The sequence below is a fragment of the Nicotiana attenuata genome, unplaced genomic scaffold (genome assembly GCF_001879085.1).
Source record: "Nicotiana attenuata strain UT unplaced genomic scaffold, NIATTr2, whole genome shotgun sequence".
In the NCBI taxonomy this organism is placed as follows: domain Eukaryota; kingdom Viridiplantae; phylum Streptophyta; class Magnoliopsida; order Solanales; family Solanaceae; genus Nicotiana; species Nicotiana attenuata.
The window spans coordinates 114,881-138,851 of record NW_017671064.1 but is presented as its reverse complement, the minus strand read 5'-3'; the positions used below and the strand labels follow the sequence as shown (position 1 = coordinate 138,851).

General features: G+C 35.7%; 2 protein-coding genes across 8 annotated transcripts; both read left to right on the top strand.

Moving 5' to 3' along the window:
• Positions 1-7,689: 7,689 nt before the first annotated feature.
• On the top strand, positions 7,690-16,776 carry LOC109205637. Of its 6 annotated transcripts, none has more exons than XM_019368371.1 (10): positions 7,690-7,862; positions 8,344-8,494; positions 8,914-9,072; positions 10,085-10,144; positions 11,188-11,286; positions 14,173-14,280; positions 14,364-14,507; positions 15,651-15,758; positions 16,200-16,251; positions 16,347-16,776. In XM_019368371.1, exons 2-10 carry the CDS (start codon positions 8,396-8,398, stop codon positions 16,379-16,381), a joined length of 864 nt encoding a protein of 287 aa, XP_019223916.1. In that variant the 5' UTR covers positions 7,690-7,862; positions 8,344-8,395; the 3' UTR covers positions 16,382-16,776. The 6 variants fall into 6 exon arrangements, with proteins under 6 accessions (XP_019223916.1, XP_019223914.1, XP_019223915.1 ...); XM_019368369.1 differs by having other exon boundaries at positions 8,341-8,494; XM_019368370.1 differs by having other exon boundaries at positions 7,690-7,874.
• Positions 16,777-19,527: 2,751 nt separating this feature from the next.
• On the top strand, positions 19,528-22,976 carry LOC109205636 (senescence-associated carboxylesterase 101-like). 2 transcript variants are annotated; one of them, XM_019368366.1, is made up of 4 exons: positions 19,528-19,746; positions 19,832-20,198; positions 21,231-21,794; positions 21,898-22,976. In XM_019368366.1, exons 1-4 carry the CDS (start codon positions 19,730-19,732, stop codon positions 22,696-22,698), a joined length of 1,749 nt encoding a protein of 582 aa, XP_019223911.1. In that variant the 5' UTR covers positions 19,528-19,729; the 3' UTR covers positions 22,699-22,976. The 2 variants fall into 2 exon arrangements, with proteins under 2 accessions (XP_019223911.1, XP_019223910.1); XM_019368365.1 differs by having other exon boundaries at positions 21,895-22,976.
• Positions 22,977-23,971: the final 995 nt, after the last annotated feature.

The window sequence follows — 23,971 nt, the reverse complement described above, 5'->3', positions numbered from 1 at the left end:
AATCCTAGATTACTTAGCGAAATTTTTCGGGGCCTTACACTACTAAACCAATATGTAAATAGGACACATGATAAGTTCCTACTGTATAGAGAACCAGATTCTCTATCAGCTCCCACTGTAAGCAACAGACTGTAAAACCAACCAGTATAGGGAATCAGGTTCTCTAATTGGTCCACAGTAGCTCGGCAGCAAGTAAAGAACACAAAGTATTTTTACGTGGAAAAATCCCAACTCAAGGGGAAAAAAACCACGACCTACACTTGTAGGATTTCAACTTCACTAACTTGTAAACACCTATTACAAGACACTTTGTAATGACTCTATTACAAAGGATTCAACTCAACTAACTTGTGGTATTCTCACCAAAAACCACTTTGTGACTCTCCAGTTACAAAGACTTTAACTAACTTGTGATACTCTCACCACAAGCCACTTTGTAATAACTCTATTACAAAGACTTCAATCACTCTAACTTGTAATAACACTATTACAAGCCACTTTGTAATAACTCTATTACAAAGGCTTTACAACTCGACTAACTCTAGCCAAGACACAAACTTAGAGGGTTTGTGATTTTGGGTTTCCTAAAACACAACTTCTAAGAAAGCAAGATAGGAGTTACAATTGAAGAACAAATAACAAAGACTCAACAAACCTAAGGACTTAAGATATCGTCAATCTTGGATCCGGTCCTTGAGGTTGCAGTAGCTTTGTTCTTGAGAGAGGTTGTGGCAAGCACTTGAGAGAATATTTTCGTTTCAGATTTTGCAAGTGTTGGAGAGGAATGTATTGTGCCTTGCACCAGGTTTATACTACAAAAGACATCACCTTAGTGATGTCAAATCTTGTTTAGTACATGCCTCTTCTCAATGGGAAGTGACTGCTGCACTGTCTGCTGTGTTGCGTGTACAGTTGCAGGCAGTCACTTTCTGGAGTTGCTTTCCAGCTGTACAATTGACTTATACTTTTGTCAGGGGAACACCAAGGTATCAGGTCCCTAATCTGGTTCCTGTGAATCTAAATGAACACTTTATCTGATTCTCTCATGAAGTAAGTTGTTTTACCTTCCTTGATTGTATTTATACGTGTGTGACATCACTTACAATGATGTAAGCACGGTAGGTAAAGAGCCTTCCATAGAAAGTTGACTGCTGCATTGTTCTTGTGCAGTAGTGTAGGCAGGCAGCAACTTTCCTGCTGGAGAGTTGACTTCATACAGTCTCCTCGGGAACTGGTAGGGACCTGTTCCCTCAACTGTTCCTTCCGCTCTGAAGAGTTGGGTTATATCCACGCTGGATCCTAATCTGGAACTTTGTGATCTCAAGGTCTTATATATGTGTAATAGGTTCCTTATCTGGCACTAGTCCATAAATACCGGGTATTATAGCTCGAACCGTATTTTGTCCCAAATTGTCAAACTTCGACGAAACTTATTTTCTTCGATTCACTTACCCTCTCACCTTTACGAATTTACTTATCACTTGTTTGAAATAGAATAATGCTTATAACCTCAAAATAATATCATTCCTGAGCTTACGTTGATTAACTTACGACGAAACTTCAACATACGAAAATGCGGGACGTAACATCTCATTTTGGATCTTATATTAAATTACTTATGGCGTACTTCCACGTATGAAAACATGGGGTGTAACATTTTACGGCGAAACTTCAACGTACGAAAATACGGGCCGTAACATTTCATTTTCGATCTTATATCAATTTACTTATGGCGTACTTCCACGTATGAAAATATGGGGTGTAACAAAGAACCTTCACCGGGGATTCTCCTTTCGTGAAGCTTTTCCGGCGAGTTCGACTGAGGTGGCTGAAATTGCACTACACGTGTATGCTAAAAAAGTTGAAAGAATATTATCAGTTTGCCGTGAAAGATATAATGGAAAGTGGCGGAGCATTGGACGCTTTCCAGCAACGTCTGATATTGGAAACCTCTTTCGTTGTTCCTGTACTGGGCCTTTCCTTCAATACTTTTCCCAATCACCATGGCACTTGAAATTATAGATAACAAGATTGATTCTATGCTAAATTAGGGTACAAGTTACGAGAAGGGATTATGTAGTCACAATAAGATTGATTCCATGTTTATGGTGCATAATGCACATCGAGGTGAATTGTTTATGGTGGAGGTAATGGTGACAATGGTGGTGGAGGGAAAATAATTTTAGTGGTGAAAAAAAAAAGGAAGGGCTAAAATGGGTTAGGGGTGCTGAGGTGGCATGCCACTTGGAATTCACCTCATCAAATGTCAGTGCCACGTAGGATTGGATGTCCACCTTGGATAAACTTAACAGAAGAGGGGTATATTTGAACTAATAGTACAACTATATGGGTATATTTTTACCAAAAGTATGACGAGGGGCATATTTAAACCTTTTCTCATAGTACAAGGTTATATTTGGACCTTTTTCGTATATATTTAGCGTTATCATAGACGTAATCGACGAAAATTTTATATCGGTTCCAACTTTCTTTTTTCATAAAGACATAATATAAATATCTCTTCATTCATATTTTCAGGTACCTAAACCCTTCCTGAGATTTTATGAAGTGTTATGTCATGTGATTTTCTAGATCAATTGCCTCCTTATTATGATCATTTTGATCATTTGCTCATATTTTTTATTAAGAATTTTATTTGGTATCGATTTGTCTATCCGCTTCAGGCGTACCATAGACTTTATCCTTCTAAGACTTATTCTAATAGGAGCATTTGTAGTGAGAATATAGTTACCTTCTTTGGGTTAGCAAATGCGTCTGCATGCTTTGCAATATATTGCAGATGAATTCTCTTTTTATGAACTTCAAGTTCATACTGTCTTATTCGAGGATCAAGATGTATAAATGATAATTTATTCTATGTTACTTTTTCTCAGCTATTTATCTAATCTCCCCCTCATGGTAAAAAAACTAACTCGCTTCCTCAATTTTGAAAATCCACTTTTGTGCATTATGGTGTTAATCAAAATATACACCGCACGTAAATAATAATAAGATGGTTTTCGTTCCTATCCCTGAACCACATGTGAGGGAAGAATGTAATATACTTTTGTATACTGATATAGATAACTTTGTTCTCATAAACAATAGTTTAGCTATTAAGCGAAGGTGTAACAATCCGGCGGTCGTTTTCAGTATCGTAGCCCCTTTCCCCTATTTATTACCTATTCTGTTTTCCTTTATGGTTATGTGACTTGCCGGGGTAGTTCGTTTGATTTCGGGTGAGTGGGGTTAATTGGGACACTTAGTCCCAAAGTTGAAAACTTAAGTTAAAAGAGTTTACGGGAGTTTGACTTTTGTGTAGACAACTTCGAAATAGAATTTTGATGGTTCAAATAGTTTTGTATTGTGATTTTGGACTTAGACGTATATCCGAAAGTTGATTTGGAGGTCCGTAGGTTGATTTGGTGCTTTTTAGCGAAAGTTGAAAGTTCATATCTTTCACCCATCGTTGCTTTTATCGATATAGGGCTCAGATTGTAATTCTGGGAGTTTATATAGATCCGTTGTGTCATTTGGGACTTGCACGCAAAGTTTGAGCTCATTCGGAGTTGGTTTAGTATGATTTGGCATTAGCTTTAGAAGTTGAATATTCATTGATTCAATAGGCTTGAAATGAGGTGCAATTCATAGATTTAATGTTGTTTGATGTGATTTAAGGTCTCGAGTAGGTTCGTGTTATATTTTGGGACTTGATGGTATATTTGGATGGGGTCTCTGGAGCCCCGGGTGTGATTCAGATTAAATTCGGATCCATTATGGACTTAAGGAAGAATGCTGAAGAAATATGAGTTCTGGTGTTATCCCACCTACGGTGGGCTTGGCCGCAGGTGTGGCTGGAGATCGCAGAAGCGAAGGGAGGTTGGCCGGTGGAAAGTCGCAGGTGCGGACAACTGGCCCCAGGAACGCACGCGCAGAAGCGTTGACTGGTCTACAAAAGCAGAATTTGGGCGAGCATCGAGGGATGCAGGTGTGGTTGATGGTCGTAGAAGCGCGTAGGGGTCCGCATGAGCGGAAGCGCAGGTGCGCCTTTTGTCCACAGAAGCGGAAATTGCTGAGCTAAGTGGAAGCCGCATCTGTGATGAAATTTTCGCAGGTGCAGAATTGTAGATGCGACAGTAAGCACGTAGAAGCGGAAATTACTGGGCAAAATGGCTTCTTCGAGGGTTTTATTTCAAACACCACATTTTGAGTCAGAGAACTCGATTTTGGGCGATTTTGGAGGGAATTTTCAAGGATTGGATCGGGGTAAGTGCTCTTGACTCGTATTTGTTTATTATTCATGATTCCATCATTGTTTTTATCATTTAATTTGAGTTGGAGAAATCTGGAGATTTTTTGAAAACTTTCCTATACCATAAATTAGGAGTTTGAAGGTCGATTTGAGGTCGGAATTGGATAATTTTAGTATGGTTGGACTCGTATAGGAATGGGTGTTCGGACTTTGTAAGCTTGGCCAGGTTCCGAGGTATGGGTCCGGGTTGACTTTTTGAGTTGACTTTTTGATTTTCATTAAATATTGAAACTTTATTATCCGAACTTGCTTCATATATAATGTAAGGTTCACACGACGGTATAAGGAAAGGTTGTGATATTGAAATGTGAAATGTGGATATGAGGCGGTACCTCGGTTGTGATTCTTGTTGTACCTTTTGTGTTAAAGATGCTCGTTGGTGGAACTCGTATTTGTCCGTATTGATTTATTGATATTCTTATCATGTGTTCGCTCTTTGTTGCTTTATAGCTTTAAAATTTCGTTGTTAGCTTACATTATTGAGTTGCCTTATTGTCATTTATTTCCTCATCTCCCATTTTTTGGCTATACTATACCTTGTTCAGTTCTCTTATCCTAGTAGGTGTCCTGGCCTCATCACTACTCTACCGAGATTAAGCTTGATACTTACTGGGTACCGTTGTGGTGTACTCATACTACGCTTCTGTACATTTCTGTGCAGATCCAGGTACTTTAGCTCAGGTTAGGCACCAGTGATTTGACCATACATCTCGGAGACTTCAAGGTATACCTGCTTGGCGCTTGCAGGTCTCGGAGTCACCTTTTGTCCTTACTTTTACTACTATTTACTCTTTGTTTAGACAGTGTTGTACTAGGGATTCCATTATATTTTTATAGAGCTTATGACTTGGTTCCACCGGTTTTGGGAATTTTGTTACATATGTTCCGTATTTGGAGTTATTATGAGTTTTATCGAATTATTTTAGTTTGTTATTTCTGTCAAGCTATCAATGAATGTTAGGCTTACCTAGTCTTTGAGACTAGGTGCCATCACGACATCCTAAGGTGAAAAATTGGGGTCGTGACAGAAGTCACTCAAGAAATAATTTTCCTAAACCAACTGTGATGTAAACCAACTTATCAAGATGATCTGTCTTAAATAGAAAATCTAGAAATTATGCTCTAAATTAAATTATTGAGCAAGTTACCTTGCAAATACCAGGTTGGGGGTTAACAATAATCGTACATGTAACCATCTCATAGATACATCTTATGCGGTATGCATGGCAGGTGAATGAGTCCATATTCACCTTTGATATTTTTAACATTTATGGGATTCAATCCCAATTTTAGTTGGTCTAGTAATTAATGAGAACAAGCAACATAAGAGAATTTCGTAAAGAACTTTCTAGCTCTTTAAAATTTTACCCATGTGAATTCTCTTTTATTTTTGCACATCATACTTAAATTAACATGGCTAAACCAATTATGCCAACTGGATAAATTATCAATATTGATAAACTTCATGTTTACACTATGATATGTGCAATTATCAATAAACTCCAAGTTTATTATGATATGAGTTTTTATATAAATAAATTTCGTATTGTGGTATTCTTTTATTTGTGTAGTACAAACTGGAGAATAAAACGGGTAGCTTTTCACATACATATTAACCCGCTACAAGTTGTAATAATAGAAAATAATAAATCTTTCCTTTATTTATAGTCTCAATATAACCAACCGCTTTCGCGAATACTTTAGAAACTCAATAAGTTTTTTTGAGACTTACTACGATGCAATACCTTATTGATAATTAATTTTATTTCTCTAAAATAGTATAATTAGCTCTTCCAAAGCTCTTAATTAATTTTGTACTACCACATATTCATCAATATCTATATGGTGAATATCTCTTTCAAGGAAAAAGTTATACCACAATGGTCATGATCAAAATCATTATAGGCAAGATGTGTTGCTTCCATTACTTTTGTCCTATAATAATCATGTTGTCATAATATTTTCGTATAATCACAATAGGTACATGATCAATGACCATTCATGCAATAATAATGAAATTATTTTCTTATTTCATCTCAAACCTCCTTCTATAGGTGGGTGTGGTAGATTCACTACCACTAGTACATTCATATTCTTCCAAGAATGAATATGTATTCATAAATTACATGTTGTCACATTCATATCACGAACGAACCATAATTATCTATATGTGCTTTACAAAATCTCATGTCAAATCGATGATAAACATGACTTTCACATAATGGCGGATTATTTTGAGAATTCTTATTGTTCTCATTACCACAATGATAACGATTGTAATTTCGTCTATTGCCACGTCCACATTCATTGATACCTTCACGGTAATAATTTTGTCTTCTTTCTGACTTATCACATGCTGCTACCACATTCTCTTAAGGGATTGAGAATGAAGCAAATTCGATGGGACGAGTTTTCACTTCTTGTGCTCATAGTCATACATGAATTTAATTGTGGCAAGACATAAATTTTTTACCACCTTAGGTAGTTATAATTTCTTACAAACTCTATTCGAGTTATAATCAAAGTTTATTGTCTTTACTTGTATTTAAAATCAAATTATAGAATTTCAAGAATTTAAAAGAGAAAAATAAGGTAAAATACTTACCTTAAAACCCAGAATTTATTCTGAAGAAAGTTCATGGAACGATTTACAATCATTCTGCTTAATATTACGTAGGAGTTGAGCACCATGCATGTATCCCAAAAGCATGGTGACCAAAGCAGATGTCTAGTATAGGAATATCAATGCATTCACGCAATAGTTTCACGCAAATTCCTATATCTTCTCTTCACGAGTGGTTTATTTTTTTCAAACATTAGACAACCAATTAATAGTATATCTACAAATTAAAACAATCGCCATTGACTCAATTGGTTAGAGTCCCGGACGGATAATATGTTATATAACAATAAAGAAAAGAAGAATATTGTAAAGAAAGAGAGAAAATTCTTATTGGTTTGGGATGAATTAACAGAATGGAACCCTTCTATTTATAGGGGAAACGTGAATTAGCCACAAAGTAATAAACCCTAAAATCTCTTTAAAAAATAGATATTCACAATAAATAAAGTACTTTATAACATAAACCAAATAAATTATTTTGTCAGTTAGGAAACGAAGGCGGTGTTTGCTTCTATTTTGCCAAAATTATGTTTCAACCGAACTCCACAAAGAAAGAAGAAAAGTCTTTTGAGTTTTTGTAAATAATTTAAAAAAGAAAATTTAGTAGAGTTTAATTGAAACACAGTGATTGCGACGAATTTACCTTTGCAATCACATACTAGAACAAGTCCGATGGGCCGAAAAACCATCCGAATTGGAGAGCCCACAAAGTTTTCCCGCCAACAAGCCCAAAGAAACAGCTCCGGGATTCTGTATTTCGTGTTTCGACAAGTCACCTCCGACGTTACAGTTCACTGCCAAAACTGAAAGTGCACTTATGATAGCCAAAAGTACAACACACAAATTCCCTTCTTTTCCATTCCTTAAGATCCTCCATTACCACTCGGCACGGAGTTCTCCTAAGTATCATTCTCCGCTCTCTGTTCAGTAAGATTTCCAGTAATCCATCATTTCCCTTTGCTTCTCCATTCTCTAGGGTTTTCTTTATTACAGTCTGCTGAATAAAATGATCATTAAGAGTAATTTATGAGTAGTAAATTACAGGGGCGGATGCAGTCATCCACTGTCTTCGCCTTAAATTATACTCCATAAGTTGAACATTTTAAAAAAATTACTCCTTCCGTCCCAAATTATAATATACTCTTTCCTTTTTAGTCTGTCCTAAAAAATGATGCCTTTCTATATTTTAAATAATTTAATTTTATACTTTACATTTTAAGTTTGAAAGTATTGTCACGAAGTAGTAGTGATGGGTGGTACTCTGCTTAAAATATTTGATCTGGCTATGCTGAAATTCATCCATTTTGTTCATACTTGCAGCTAATCTATAAGTAAAACATTGTTCATTCAGTCGTGAAATGGTTCTTTGCTGATCGATTTTTTTTACTTGATTGTATATTCTCAGTAGAGTGGTAGGGTAACTTGCACATTGAAGTAAGGGGGCTGTATTTGAAGCTTCAATGGGAGATGAAAAGGATGCTTTTTATGTTGTTCGTAAGGGGGACGTTATAGGGGTTTATAAGAGCTTGAGCGATCTACAAGCGCTTCTCCGATCTTGTGTAAGTTTTTTCTACCTTTTGCAGTTATTCCAGTCACTCAGCCTTTGAACATGTCAAGTATTGCTGAAATCCTGTTGTCTCTGGTGATATTTATCCATGAGTGCAATTTCTTTATTTATTACTACTTCCGCCTGTCCCAGAAAAAATGCACAACTATTGTTAAAGTCATTCAATTTTATATTTGACTACATTTTAAAACAGTTTTATGAAGTTTTTGATGGAAGGATATTACTTGCATGATTTATAGTACTTTTATGAAGGTTTTAAGAATGTATATAATCATTTGATACCTTAGTTCACACCTAAAGTTAGATGTATTGATCCCCATACTCCTAAACCCATATTGTTTACTGATGAAATATTATCTTTTTTTATGTTTTTTCGTTCGATATCATTTGACTTATTTTCATCCATTTCAGGTTGGTGAACCTGTCATAAGTGTTTTTAAAGGGTATCGCCTGGCTAAAGAATCCGAAGAGTATCTTTCCTCACATGGACTTAAAAATGCAATGTATTCTATTGATTCCAGTGATGTCCGAGATGATCTTTTTGGCATACTTGTCCCCTGTCCTTTTCGGGTTAGAAATAATCCTTGGCCTGTTATTTGACTACCTCTGCCAGTTCACTATGTAATGTTAGACCGTTATATGCCCACTTGCTCACTTGAATAGTTTGAGTTGGCAGCATATATTATCATCCCTTATCATTATAAGTTTATAACTCAAAGAATGTGTACTGCTTCTCTGATCTTGTTGTTCATGTATCAACTTCTCAGCAAGTTCATGTCCTCATTCTTATTTATGATTGTTGTCTCTCATTTATCTGGTGATGGTTGGGTCAAGTTTTGGTTAATACGAACTGTACCAATACCAAATTTGCTTTCTCTATTCCACCTATCTGGATGCCAGTTGTTGTTAGTTTTGTAATCTATCCTTTCACGTTATTCTGTAGAGTGTAGACACATTTTTAGGGTGTTGTAGGCCTTAACTGATGCGTGATTATTTACCATTTTTCTTTATTGAATGAATCCAGAATCTATCTGAGGTCTCAACAAGGATGCCATAGTAGATATCTTTACCTATCATTTCTGCTAGGTCAAACTGAGTGGTTTTTGATGTTTCAACTATGTAAAAGGCAACCCAGTGGTAGCGATTACACTATTGGCTTTCTACCGCTAAAGATGTATATTCCTCGCCCCACATCTTCCTTTCTACAAGTATTATGTTTAGTTGATAAAAGTCTGGTTATAGCTATATGTTTCCGATACCTAGGCTTTGAATGAATATCAAATTAGGTTCTATTACTAATGGAGGTGTTAATTTTTTCTTTTTTTGTCAATTGACACCATGTAATTATATCCCACAATCTATGTTATTTGGCCACTAAATGGTCGTGACATATTTTACAGAAGACGGCTTTTATATATTAAACACTCGTTTGGAGGCATCAGATCTTTTGGTCTGTTTAAGCTATATTTGGTGTATTATGGATCTTGTATTTGAAGAAAGTATCTACTTGTCCTGCTACTGCTACAATTTAAATCAAATATCATGTCATGCAACTGAAATTATGAATCTTCTTATCTTGTAGCAACCAGGTTCTTCCAAAGATAAACCTATTGGGAAGAATTATCAGGAAAAGAGTATGCAGGTAAGATCTTGAATTGTCTGTCCAGGTTACTCTTTTGCTTATTGTTTGGGAAATACTTCATTGAACTGAACTTTCACAACCGCTTTCTCTTTTTAAGACCCATAGCATGTTTGGACAAGCTTCTCCAATCCTAGCAGCACTTTTTTTTTCAAAGTTGAAGTGTTTGGCCAAGCTTTTGGAAGAAAAATAAGTGCTTTTTGAGGAGAAGCAGAATGAAGTAGCTTCTCTCCAAAAACACTTTTTTGAAAAGCACTTTTGAGAAAAATACACTTAGAAGCAGTTTGTAAAAGCTTGGCCAAACACTAATTGCTGCTGAAAAGTGCTTTTCAAATTAATTAGCCAAACACAAACTGCTTCTCACCAAAAGTACTTTTGAGAAAAGCACTTTTCAAAATAAGCTTATTTTTGCAGCTTGGCCAAACGGGCTACTAGTCACCTAGCTTCTGTCATCTAAAAGGTATTTCATATTGGTCACTTTAAAACGCTTGTGGTAGGATAGGATGGCGATAATTAGATTCACATGTGTATTCTCTAGCTGTTGTGTTTTAGTGAAATGCATTTGAGATGGTCCACTGAGAGGTCTAGAATGACGTTTATACCCGGCAGAATGGGAAATGCTCACTTAAATTTGTCTGCAGCCTGAAGAGCATCATGTAACAACTTTATAGTTAGCATTAGTTGCTTTTAGTCTGATAATGAGTTTTTGATATCATCAGAACTCAACTCTCATACATGCTATAAGGAAGTTCTAGTTTATCGGGGCTTGGGCTAATGAAAATTTCGTGATTCCTCCAATTTTTGGTATAAAAGTAAAAACTTTAGACTACTATATAAGAAAAAGGCTTTAGCTGTTGAAGAATTTAAGCCAGATAAGTGCAGTGATGCTTGTGGTTAATGTCTCTGAATACCTTATGTGATGGAAACAAAGTTGTTTTTATCAGTTAGATAGATTGAATACATGAAGATTCTATGTGTTTTCTGCGGAAGTTTACTTGATATTTTTTTTGTTTCAAAGAGGTTAAAGTATGCTGTCTTTCATTCAGTTAGCTGTGGTTCCATCAGCTTCTTTTTCAGCTGCTGCTCAACAAAAGCATGCTAAATTAGACAATTTCCTTGAAGATCCCCCGATATCTACTTATTGTGTAAGTTTCTTTTTATAGCCAATTATTTTTGTAGCTACATCTTTTCTGGTTTAAATGTACAATTTCTTCTTAACGTAGATTAAGGTTTTTAGTATTTGTTCAATATGTCAAGTGAATCCATGAAATATTGGCTTTGAGGACTGCTTGGTTGCCCATGGCATGTTCCATTTATTCAGGGTACTCTTCTGCCATGCTTTCCCTATATTCTTGTAAAATGGTGGTGTTGTTTGAAATAGAGATACCTTTCTGTCGCTGCTACTAGTGAAATTACATAAACATTGTCTTGTTACTATTTCCTGCCAGCTCTTTTTCTGAGTCCCATTAATTGTTGAGCGGCTATTGATTATGGCATTGCCTCAGATGCAATTACTAAAATATCTAGTTCTTCTTGGATGATGGAAGTTATGTTTGTCTTTGAATTTTGATGTCAAGATTTGATGGAGAAGTGAGACAATTCAGTGACAGTATGTGAGGAGAATAGATGCTTATGGATGAGTAATTTGGCCTGGAGGCTAACTCCTTAAATAATAAATCAGAGAGAGTTCCCTTTATGTCTGAATTTGTCAATCAATGAACAACAGGGAATTAGGAAGTCTTAAGGAATCATTTGGTATGCCCAACTATTAAGGAGGTGTCATTTTGATAATACTGTCTAACATTTTGTACATCAGTTTAATCGCCAGAAAAGTGTCTATAATCCGTTCATGTCCAGTCAAGCATTTGGTTTAGAACTAGGTCAAGGTATTGAGTCCGATAATGGCATTGGCTAAAGCTTGATATTCCTGTTGCCTTTTTTTGTAAGGTACTCCCTCCATTTCTATTTATATTTTGTGGGGCTATAAATTGTTGCATAAAGGTAAATTGTTTCCAAATAAGGAAAGGGGTCATTCTTTTTGGCACGGACTAAAAAGGAAATAGGTTCACATAAATTGAAACGGAGGGAGTAATAACTATTGATATTGTGTTCATGCAAAATATGTCCTGTCATTTAGACTTCTAACAATTCCACCAATTAAACTTTCAACAAATTATTCAACTTCTCTTTTTTGGTTTTCCAACCAGTGTCTGGTACCGCTTTGGGACCCCAACTAAATCCGGATTCCCGCCGCGTAAGGCCCATTAAAAAGGGAAGCATTCTCTACTAAGATTTTTTTCTTTCCCAATGCTTGAGTCCTAGACCTTTGGTTAAGGGTGGAGAGATTTTGTTTATCACACCACAACCCTTGGTGGTAACCATTCAACTTCACCCCACAAATTCAACAATTTTTCTTTTTGGGTGAGAAATTTAGCACCACAAAGAAATGGTCAGTACCATAAGATATATTTCAATCTTTTAATCAATCAACTATTCGAAACTAGTTGGGTTGACAATATGTACTGAATCTATTCCGTTCTATACCGATCAATTTCAATCCAACAATAGATTGCTTTCTAAAATAAATTAGGGAATCTTCAAAGTTGAGTTTCTCTAAATCACATTTGTCTCAACTCTGACATATACATGTCCATAACCGAACAATACGACTTGTTAAACACGGGAGCTTCCACTAATGTAAGTGTAAGTCTGTAATAACATCTAAATATTAATCTTCCAATTAGTCGCTATTGCATATATGAATTTTGTGATTCTATTGTACTATTGTTCTTAGCGAAATCCGTTTAGATTCCAAGGAGCTCTAGATCTATCGAGACAACTTTTCTCCATGTAAATAATGTACAACAATTGCAAGAGAGAAGAATGTACAGCATAAAAGGAGGAAACATAATAGGAAACTCACATTATAAAAAAAACATAATAGGAAACTTAAAAAAAGGGAAAAAACCCTGAAAATGGGAAAAATATTGCGGGGTTTTGGGGGAGAGAGGGGGGGGGGGGGGAGGATAGAGAGAATTTCCATCATGGGGTAGGGGCGGGTGGACGGTGGACTATACTACCACAAGGAGGGATTAGGGGGAAGATTACACTGTAGGAGGTGTATGCAGCAACAATGGAACTGATTAAGGTGGAGGGGTGTATCGGGTTGGGGAGAAACATATCACATTGGGGAAGCGAGTAGCAGACTAGCTGGGATGAGGAGAGAATTTCATTGACACCCACTAGAAATGGGGAAGATGAAACCATGTCTGGGATCGGGGAGTTAGTGGAGGGTGGTTGGGGTGAGAGGAGGGTAGATGATCTCTGGCTGTTGGGGAGGAAACGCGAAGGGAAAAAAAAATTCGAGAAGGAAAAGCTCACTTGGTTGTTTCTGGCTATTATCCAAAGGGATTATATACTCGGATGCTAATCCAACTCCCTTGCCCCAGTATAACGTTCTCCTGCTTTCCAGGATTACAAAGTCTTTTATCCCCATTTTTCGCGACTGCTCTCAAACCCGGAATGTGCAAGGTACTTTTGCTAGGGGCATATTCACTTACCAAGTAGTCCTATGTCCGCATTCAAGGAAAAAATAGGCAAGAATTTACCAGGAAACTGATCGCAACTTCAAAAGTTGAAGATTGTTTACAGACATTTCCGGTACTAGTAATAACTTTTGGTTGAATACATCCTTCATTGCAGCACAATCACATGATTCGCGTGTAGAACTCCACTCCGAGGAACTCCTTGTTTTTAAACAAATATTTTCTTTGGACTTCTGTTATAAGCTACATTATATTAATTTTCAGCTTTGAAAGTGAGTAAATCCTATTTGCGCTTAAGTTCCAAACGACAGCGCATTATCTTCTAAAGATATGGATAAGGTAATAAATCAATTTCCTTGTTGCCAAAAGGAGTTGTGTAAATTGTCTTACTCTTAATGATATGAACATCCATGCTCTTGTACGTGTTAATATCTTTATGTGATTTGATAAAGCTTCTTGGAATACCTCTTTAACTGATAGCATCAGTTCCCCGACATGCAGCTTACATGCATTCTTGAGTTTGATGGTGCTTCAAAGGGAAACCCTGGACTAGCTGGTGCAGGGGCTGTTCTGCGAGCTGCAGATGGAAGTATGGTATGCTCCCTTTTCTATTTCAAAGACATCACTTTCTCATTACAAATTTACAGTTTTTCGGCTTATAATTCTCTTTTTGCTAGGTTTTCCGGCTGCGTGAAGGTTTAGGTGTTGCTACTAATAATGTTGCTGAATACAGAGGAGTAATCTTAGGCCTGAAGTATGCGCTTGAGAAAGGTTTTAAACACATACGAGTTCAAGGAGACTCAAAACTTGTCTGCATGCAGGTCGCGTTTCTCTTTCTTCTACATCTCTCTGAAGGACTATTTTTTTTTTATTCCTCCAAATAGAACATGGCCACAAGGGTGGATACCCCTACTATCTGATGAAAGATCTTAGGTGTGAATCCATCTATCCATTTATATATATATATATATATATATATATATATATGATATAGCGTGCCCCTTTTTGATAAGCTTTCTTTAAAATATTGCTTACAACGGCCTAGTAATTGTTCATGCGATTTTATTCTTTCTAAAGTGAAGACAATTAACTGTTTTAAGGCATAAGGGCTAGTAAAAGGTACTTGGTTTTAGAATTACGCGAAAGTACAATAAGGAGCCAAGTGCAATGAGAAATCTTGTTCATGAAGTCTCAAGGTAACCTATAAAGTATGAAGTTGGTCTCTTATGAACGTTGGAAAATGCATTCAAAACTTATGTTGTCAGGTAAGGAAGAAAATAAACCACTCGGAACAAAGATAATCACCAACAGGACAACACGAGAAAATGAAGTGAAAGAATGAGCAGCTTCAGCGGAGCACTGTGGGTCACATTGTTTTGCGATGACTCCCTAATGTGAAAGCTGGAAAAGAGAATGTAGTTTTACAGTTAGTTTAAGAAGCTTACTTTCTCTATTATTGTTGTTGTTATTCTAGTCTGAATATTGTTATAATATTGCATCGTAAATGATTAACTGTAACAGGACTTCACAAAAACAGAAAAGCAGAAGAGATTAACTGTAACATATTTGGGAGTGATTGTAAATTCCTAATAGTATTTAAGATGCATTGAGGCATAATTAGTTAACTGATATTATGGGTTAGGATCTTGGACTGTTAACTAAACAATCAGCCATATCAAGCTTAACTGAAATAATTGGTGGATAAAGGGGCTATGTTTACGTGAAATAATGGGTTTTGTTCGGCCTTACTTTTTTGGAATGTTATCCGACCCATATGCTTCCTAACTTACACCGGATCAAGTTTCAAACTGAAGCTATTCTTCACCATGCCTGCCTTAATTTTTTTCACTTGGATTGTATTTATTTTCCAGTTCATTGCTGTTTATGTTTTAACTAGATCTACTTGTTGGTCATGATCGGCCGTCACCAATTACTTATACTTTTCTAATTTTATCATGGAACAGACTCAGGGAATCTGGAAATGTAAAAACCAAAACATGGCGGAACTGTGCAAGATCGTCAAAGAGCTTAAAGATCAGTTTATGTCTTTCCAGATCAGCCATATAGAAAGAGTATGGACAACTCTTGCTATATTTACTAATTCTAAGCTTCTTGCTGGAAAAGAGTGGGTTTAGTGGAAATGTGATGTGCTGAGGACTTGGATATGTGCTGCACGATATTTCTGAACTAATGAGTGGTATAATCTGCTGAAAAGGACTGAAATGAAAGAGGTGCAAGCAGTTGGTACTGGGAGGCCGTGTTCGATTTATGCAATAAACGTTTCCTTTTATCGTGCTATTGTACCATTTGAAAATGATTCCGTTGATCTGTTGGTGGATGTGAATGCATGCCCCCTAAGCATAGCATTTGACTTTTGACTTTTGCCTTTTGCATTGCTCTACGTGAGAGTCACCACGTTTATTCATACATACACTTTGCATAAAAAAGTTTCTTCAGGTTATTGTTATACCCACGTTTCATTCCCTCTGAGGTGTACTTGTTTAATATCGTAGGAATTCAACACTGAAGCTGATGCCCAGGCAAATCTAGCGGTGTATCTTAAGAGTAAGGCCTTTCCTAAGCTCCTTTCCTTGAGGTTTAAATCATTTCCCTCTTCTTTTCTCTTGCGAGAAAATGTGTTAAACAGGATGCTTTTGCAGATGGTGAAACTCAAGTGGAATGTGACATGAAGTAGGTCATACTGTTAAGTCATGAAGCTTTTGGGATTTTGGAGGGCCCTGAACAGTTTATTACTCCTTCCAGATATATATGATCTGGATGTTGTTGCATGTAACCTAATTGTGTATCTGGGATTAGCTAACTTATGTTCGGAGCTTTACACTAACCAACTACTCTGTTGCTTAACATTGTGCAAACTGAAGTAATACGAGTCCATCATCCTGGTTTCGTAACTATCAGTTGATGGATTATTTAGGGTTACTCTTAGACCGCATCAACATGGATACTGGAGTGAGCAACTGTGTAATTGGTTCACCTAGTATATGGATGTAACTGCTGTAGTTTATAACTTATTAATCAATCAACTATTCAAAACTAATTGGAATCGGCTTTATGAATCTTTTCTTATCAGTCATCTTTGTTTTAGTGACAAACTTGAGACCTGTACTCTCATACGAAGATAGTACGATCAGGTTATCGTGTCAGAGGTTATTAATTCATTTTTGAATATAGTGATGTTTGGATGAGCTTGTTCACAGATAATTTGCAATTCATCGTTTGCGTCTTACCCAAAATTGCACGCAGGGGCAAGGCTATTAACCCAAATGACCCAACGTACCATCGTTGGTAGCTCCTTTTTGAATTCTATAAGTATATCTATGACTTCAATCTCTCGAGTCGTTTGAGGTTCAGAGCTTCGCAATTCGCAAGTTACACTTACAGTGTCTGCCTTGTTTCTGTCAATTACTGGAGTATATGTTTTTTTTAAAGTATTCTATGAGTACCCTTTCAACTTTCAACTCATTCAGGACCATGAACAATCAACATGAAAATCTTTATAAAGGGATGAATTCTTAGTTATGGCATATTATAGTTGGATTAACTTACTGGCTTTTTGTTTTTTTTATTGTTTATAACAAAAATAGTTACGTTATATACTTGCTTCCAAAGTTTGAGGGTTTTGACAGGAACTGGTGCTTGTGGAAGTCATGACATGTGTTTTTCATAAGCACTTTATCACTAATCATGATCAATTAATATGTAGTATTATATTTCATCACTTAATCATGACATTTATAATATAAAATTTCGCGTGTAAACAAATATTTCGTCATATGTTGTTATTTTGGGGCCTATTCCTGTTATAACTGAGATGCAGACGGGAGTTCGTAGGCAATTTCTTCGAAATATGGCACATAACATATGGATTTTCCAAATACTCATTAAATTTTTGACGACAACCTTGGCGATGTTGATAACTAGAAGAAGAAAGAAAATTCTACGTTATGTTACAATCAATATAGTTCTGATACCTGACTTTATAACTGAAACTACCATGAATATGCAACTACTCTCTCCTTTCAAAAAGAATACTTTAAATGATTCTCCCAAATCAATTATTTGATGGATGTTAGTCAGAGAACACCATACGTGCTGAAAGTTAAATATTTTTTTAGGATAGCACAAAGTTATAAACGAGCAGTTCATATGGTACCATCCAAGTTGCTCTCCTAATTCTATATTCAAAATTTTATTACTAGTATTTTAAATCTTACATGTCTCTCTTCTCAATCTTATTTTGTTCTTTGTCAAATTTTCAGTTGCTTCCTAGCTCCATTTGATGTGGCGAGATATCGAGAATAAAAGTCAAATTATTTAATTTTTGGTGTGGATTCAAATATAGGATTTCCATGTTTTTAAAACAAAATTTGTGAAATTTAAAAGCACGTATTAAACCAGAAAAAGAAACGTACAAAGTAATATAATTCACCAAAAGTTAAATAATTTAAAAGATATGATCAACAAAAGATCTCGTTGATTCTTCAAATAATAATAGTACTACTTAAAAAAGATGGATATTTTTTCACATAACTTATAGGGGCAGGAAATGTCCAATGAAACACCAAGATTTAGTGGTTCATTGAGCTGGGGAAATTCAATCTGTAATACCAGCCACTACATTTTGCAACAAATCTACGAGCCATTTATATAAAAAAACATTTATACAATCAAATTATTTTTATTAAATAACATACAAATTTATGTGACAAAACATTAACGTGCAATCTGATGAAAGTAAATAAGCTACTATAATAAGCGAAAGAATACTACTAATTTATATTTTTACACGGTTAATGTATGTAACCAATCAATATTTTATTTAGATACTTTTACTTTTCGGTCTCTGAGCGGATACTCAATTGCTTTGGGATCCTGATTATTCAGGAATCAGGATTTCTGTCATGTAAAGCTTGTTTAGATTACAAATGCCTATGGCTTGTGTAAAAGTTTTCTTTCTTTCTTTTCTTTTAAACTGTATAAAATCAAATACCAATATATAAATCGAGAATATAGCAAAAATAACAAAAGAGACATATAATAAATACACACACAAAAGAAAGATTATTCCTGACGAAGATGTTTGTTTAACATAAATATATTATTATTTTAGTTCAAATAAGCCAAATAACTTTTTTTTTTTATAAGGTATGCCAAAACTTTATACTACATTTACATGTTTTTTATTCGGATAGAGTCAGTGCATTAAACTGAATAAATAATAGTACTCTTATTTGAAACCATGGAATCCTCTTCCTCCCACCAACCCCTCTCTCAGAATGCAACACGCTTTTAAATTATTATATTCTCGTTTAAATTTAGTACAATAAGCATTACTACTTAACAAGTTAAAGGAATTTTTTCAAATTTGAGAAGAAAAAAGTCTTTAAAGATGGAAGCTGAGCAGGAAATCTCTACGAAGTTTAACTGATTATTAGCTCGTTTGGCCAAGCTTCTAAAATCGGCTTATTTTGAGACGTGCTTTTCTCAAAAGTACTTTTAAAAAAATGCTTTTGGTGAGAAGTATTTGTGTTTGGCTAATTAATTTGAAAAACACTTTTGAGCAGTAATTAGTGTTTGGCCAAGCTTTTGAAAACTGCTATTTTTCTCAAAAGTGCTTCTCAGAAAAGTGCTTTTGGAGAGAAGTTAATTTTTTCTGCTTCTTCAAAACTGCTTCTGCTTCTTCTCAAAAGCACCTTTTTTTTCTTCCAAAAGCTTGGCCAAACATCTCAATTTTTGGCCAAAAATAAAAAAAGCTTGGCCAAATAGGCTATATAGACTTGACACTGGAATTAAAACCACCTATCCTTTTAGTTTCCTTCTATTTCTGGGTATTTTCTTGTTTGTCCTTTTACTTCATTTCTTGTCTCGAGTATAAAAACAACCTTTTCTTTCTCATTTGTTTCTCTTTAAGTCAACCGTGTATAGTACCAACTTGTTGTCCTGAATCTTCTTCAACTACTATGCTTTAAATTTAGATGCTAGGCCTTTTGGGGTTCTTCAACTTACTCCAAAGGCCAAGAATATGAGTCAGGATTCCTTGTGAGTGTGGCTACTTTTTCTTTTTAATTGCATATACTCAAAAATTATTCCAAAGACCAACTTTTCATTGTTGTTTGTTCCACAGGTTTAGTAGTGGCCAAGAATTGGCAAATTTGGTGGTGATCTCAGATCTACTGCATGATTCTTGGGCTACAATTTATGACCTTATTAGTCATGCTTATTTGAATAATCCAACAAACCCAGCTCCAATTGCGTTCAAAGTTTATTACCCATATAATACAAATGGTGCTATTGTTGCTTTTGTATCCTCCCCTACTTGTACTACCCTTCATCATCTTCAGAAAGAAATGGTCTCTTCAGAAGATCTTGAAGGTTCCCAACTTGATTTTGACTTCATTTCTACTAAGCTCAACCCTCATTTCTCACTTCACAAAGAGGCAATAGCCCTTTTTGCCTCATTACTCAATCAGCTCTCTGCCCTCAAACTACAGGTATTTTTTTACCTTGTGAATTCCTCTGTTGTGTGCTATATTATTATGGATTACAATGTAATTTTTTTTACATTATCAGTATGATTTAATATGTATAGAGGCTGCTTGCCTTAATTTTTAGGTTATTATTATTAACATTACCTTGAATTATTTTCTAGGATGACCTGATAGCAGAGGCGGATCCAGGATTTGAGACTTATGGCTTCCTACCGTAATTTTAGATTAATATCCAATAATAACTGGGTTCACAGTTAGATATTTACAAGCATTTAGTGAATTTCTTAATATAAATACAGGGTCTACACAAAAGTTACTGGGTTCCCGGGAACCCGTATTCTATGCTCTAGGTCCGCCCCCTGACAGTGTCTTTTACATTATCAATGTATAGAAGTTAATCTCGTCCCGTATTATGTCGTATTCACTAAGCCATGGGAATTCTTGACCTGTTGACCATAATATCTCCAAGAATAGAGAGAGCTAGAAGTTTAGAAAGATGCATTATGTGGTTTGATTACACTATGCTATGCTAATTGAGTCCTACATCTATTCTGGTGTCTTTAGATTGGTTAGATTCTGGTACTGACTGCTAAAGAAGAATAATTGGTGTCTTTGAATGTGTCTTTGTTCATTTGTATTTGTTCACATATAGACTCTGTCATTACTGTGCTATTATTTCTTTAACAAACAGAAAAAGAAAATCTCTCCAACATTTTGACTCCATGTTAGAAGAGTAATGCTGGAAATCTGATAAAATAGAAAGCTTGAAATCCTATTATTAGACAAAGTAACACTTCCTTCTGAAGCATTGATTATTAGGTGTTACTTATTCATATATGGATTTAAGTTATATATAATGACTGTGTAGTGTAGTTTAACTTCTGATGGTAGGTTAGTTATCATTACCAGGTTACAGATTACTGCCTATCCTAAAGATTCTGTAACAGATTTTTCTTGTAAGTAAAATTTACTTTTACACTATCGGTGCATAGAAATTACGGTTGATAATATTTTATTCATTCTGATTGAGTGCAGTTGGGCAGTTTCAGTCCGCTAATAATCACTGGACATTCCTTGGGAGGTTCCGTGGCATCTCTCTTCACTCTCTGGCTACTTGACAACATTTCTCCAAAGGACAATAATAAGCGTCCCACTTGCATCACTTTCGGTTCGCCTTTTCTTGGTGACAGGGGCTTCCAACAAGCCATATCAGAACGTCCATCATGGAATTCAAGCTTTTTGCATGTAGCCTCAAATCAAGATCCGATCCCCAGATTTTTAATCTCACCTACTAATGGCTTTTCTGGTTCTATTCCTCAGTCTTGTGTTTACAAACCATTTGGTACATTTCTGCTGTGTTCAGATTCAGACTGCTCTTGTTTTGAGGAACCTGAATCAGTTTTGGATCTTATGATGGTAATGAACTCAAATAGCCAACAACAGGACAGCGGTTTCTTGATTTTCAATTATGGGCCGATTCTGGAATGCCTCAAGCGTAGAGTAATCTGTAAGGGAACTTCTCAGCTGAGTGACTTTGGAGTGAATCAACTTCAAGCAGGCATCATTCTACAGCTAGAAGCAATTGGAATTGGTGGGCAGGTAAAACAAGATAGTGATAACATTCATAAAAGTGATCGGAACTTGTTTTTAAACCTGTATTTTCCTTTTTCTAACTTTTATATGTATATATTTACCGTAGCAGCAAACAAGTAACATGAGCTTTCTTAGGAACATGGAGGAAAGGGTGAAAGCATCTTTCGCGAAGAAGACAAATGCATTTGATCCCGGCAAGAAGCTAAGCAAAATAAAAGAAGATATGGCTTATCTAGAGTGGTACAAGAAGGCCACTTTGAATGAAGGAGGCTACTATATTTGTTTCAAAGAGAGAGGGTCGGGAAGTAGGGATGTGGTCAAAAGCAGAGAAGAAATTGTCAAGCGCCACAGAATCCTCACCAAGTACTGGAAAAGAATGGTTGCAGAAGTGGATAAACTGCCACAAAAAGAGGAAGCAGCTTTTCGTACTCGCTGGCTATATGGAGGGACGAACTATAGAAGGATGGTTGAACCACTTGAGATAGCTGAATACTACATGAAAGGGAATAGAGATTATGTAAATCTTGGAAGATCGGAGCACTATAAACTGTTGGAGAAATGGATGAACGAAGACAAAATAGGTGGAATTGCTAATGACAGAAGGAAAGCAGTTAGCCTCACTGAGGATTCTTGCTTTTGGGCATATGTGGAGGAAGCGATTATAGCTTCCAAAGGATTGAGAGAGGGCAGTTCAGAAGAGAAGGAAAATTCAAGGAGGAATTTGGTTAATTTTGGGGAATATGTAATGAGTTTAATAAGGAGCTACTCAGTATCCACTGAGATTTTCCAGCCTCAGAGTACCTTCATGAAGAAATGGTGGCAAGAATATCGGCAAGATATTCTAAGTTCTTTGTATAGTTGTCCTTTGACCTTTTACATGGAAAATGAAGAATACAGAAGTTATGCTTGAGCAAGACAATGGTATCTAGTTAGTAGCTCATACTAATCCACTGTAACCGAGCATGACATTATCATCAGTCGATCTTGTAGTGTTAACTACTCTAGTAGCATACCTAACAAGATTGACATGTGAGAATGTTAATAAACATTTTCGTACAAGTCTAGTTCATTTGATTCTAAGAGCGGCTGGACATGTAAGTTCTGTACTATATCCTGGACAGATCAGTAAATTTCAGATGTATATATAGTTGCTTCATTTTCAGAATCCAGAATCTGTTGGAACGTCAAGTTTATGAATGAAAATAGCTAGCTGAGATAATGGAACAACTATATGTTCTTCAAGCCTTTTCATTGCACTAAGAACGAACCACAAGTCACAGATACTAATACTATCCATAAAAATGAAAAGGCGAAAAAGCATTAATTAAATAGATCATATGAAGAATAATGATTAATCACTTCAAAAGTCATGAAAAATTTTCTTAACCTATGTTGTTATACTAACTCTCCAACATTAATCAACAAAGTATCCAACTGCACGCTATCTAGCTGCAAATTAAATAGATATGAAGAATAATGATTCACATTCAATATGATTAGAATGCACCTATGAGATGCATGTGGATTTTAGTTAAATATTACATCGGAATCTTGAATGTTACCCTAAATCAAGAAAAATATGCATGTACATAAGGTATACGTAAGCAAGCAAAGTACATACGTATGCATGTTCGCTGTTGTTTCTCTAATCTCTTCCTAGGAAACTGTCGCCGTAGCTAAAGGCATAATTGCAAAAAACAGATAATTCGTCGAGCTAGACCGAGAGAGATTGAGCTTTCCTATAGTCTATTTATTATTTATAGAATTAATCTAATAGCTGCTCAACCAACTACTTAAACTAAAAATAGTTGGTAATATATGTAAAATTCATAAATCATATGTGTGTAAACCATACATAATCTATGTAGTGACTAGGAAAAAGTAAACAGTGCATCTATTTGTGTAAAGATCCTTTTTATTTCTAGAAATAGAGCTGTAACTATCACCTGGGCTTTTTGACTGCCTTTGAGCTAGTCTTCTCTAAGGGTAGACTCACTCCATCTCTTTGGTCCATAGTGTCTTGGGCCTTAGGTTCAATGCTTTATGCTTGCCAGTTTAGATGGCTTAGGCCTCAAATAATCTGTTAGGTTAAGTGCCAAGTGATCTCACCTCAGGCTTGTTCAGATTTCCTTTTCCTTTTTGAAAAAGACAGATATATTTGCATGTACCAACGAAATGGACGA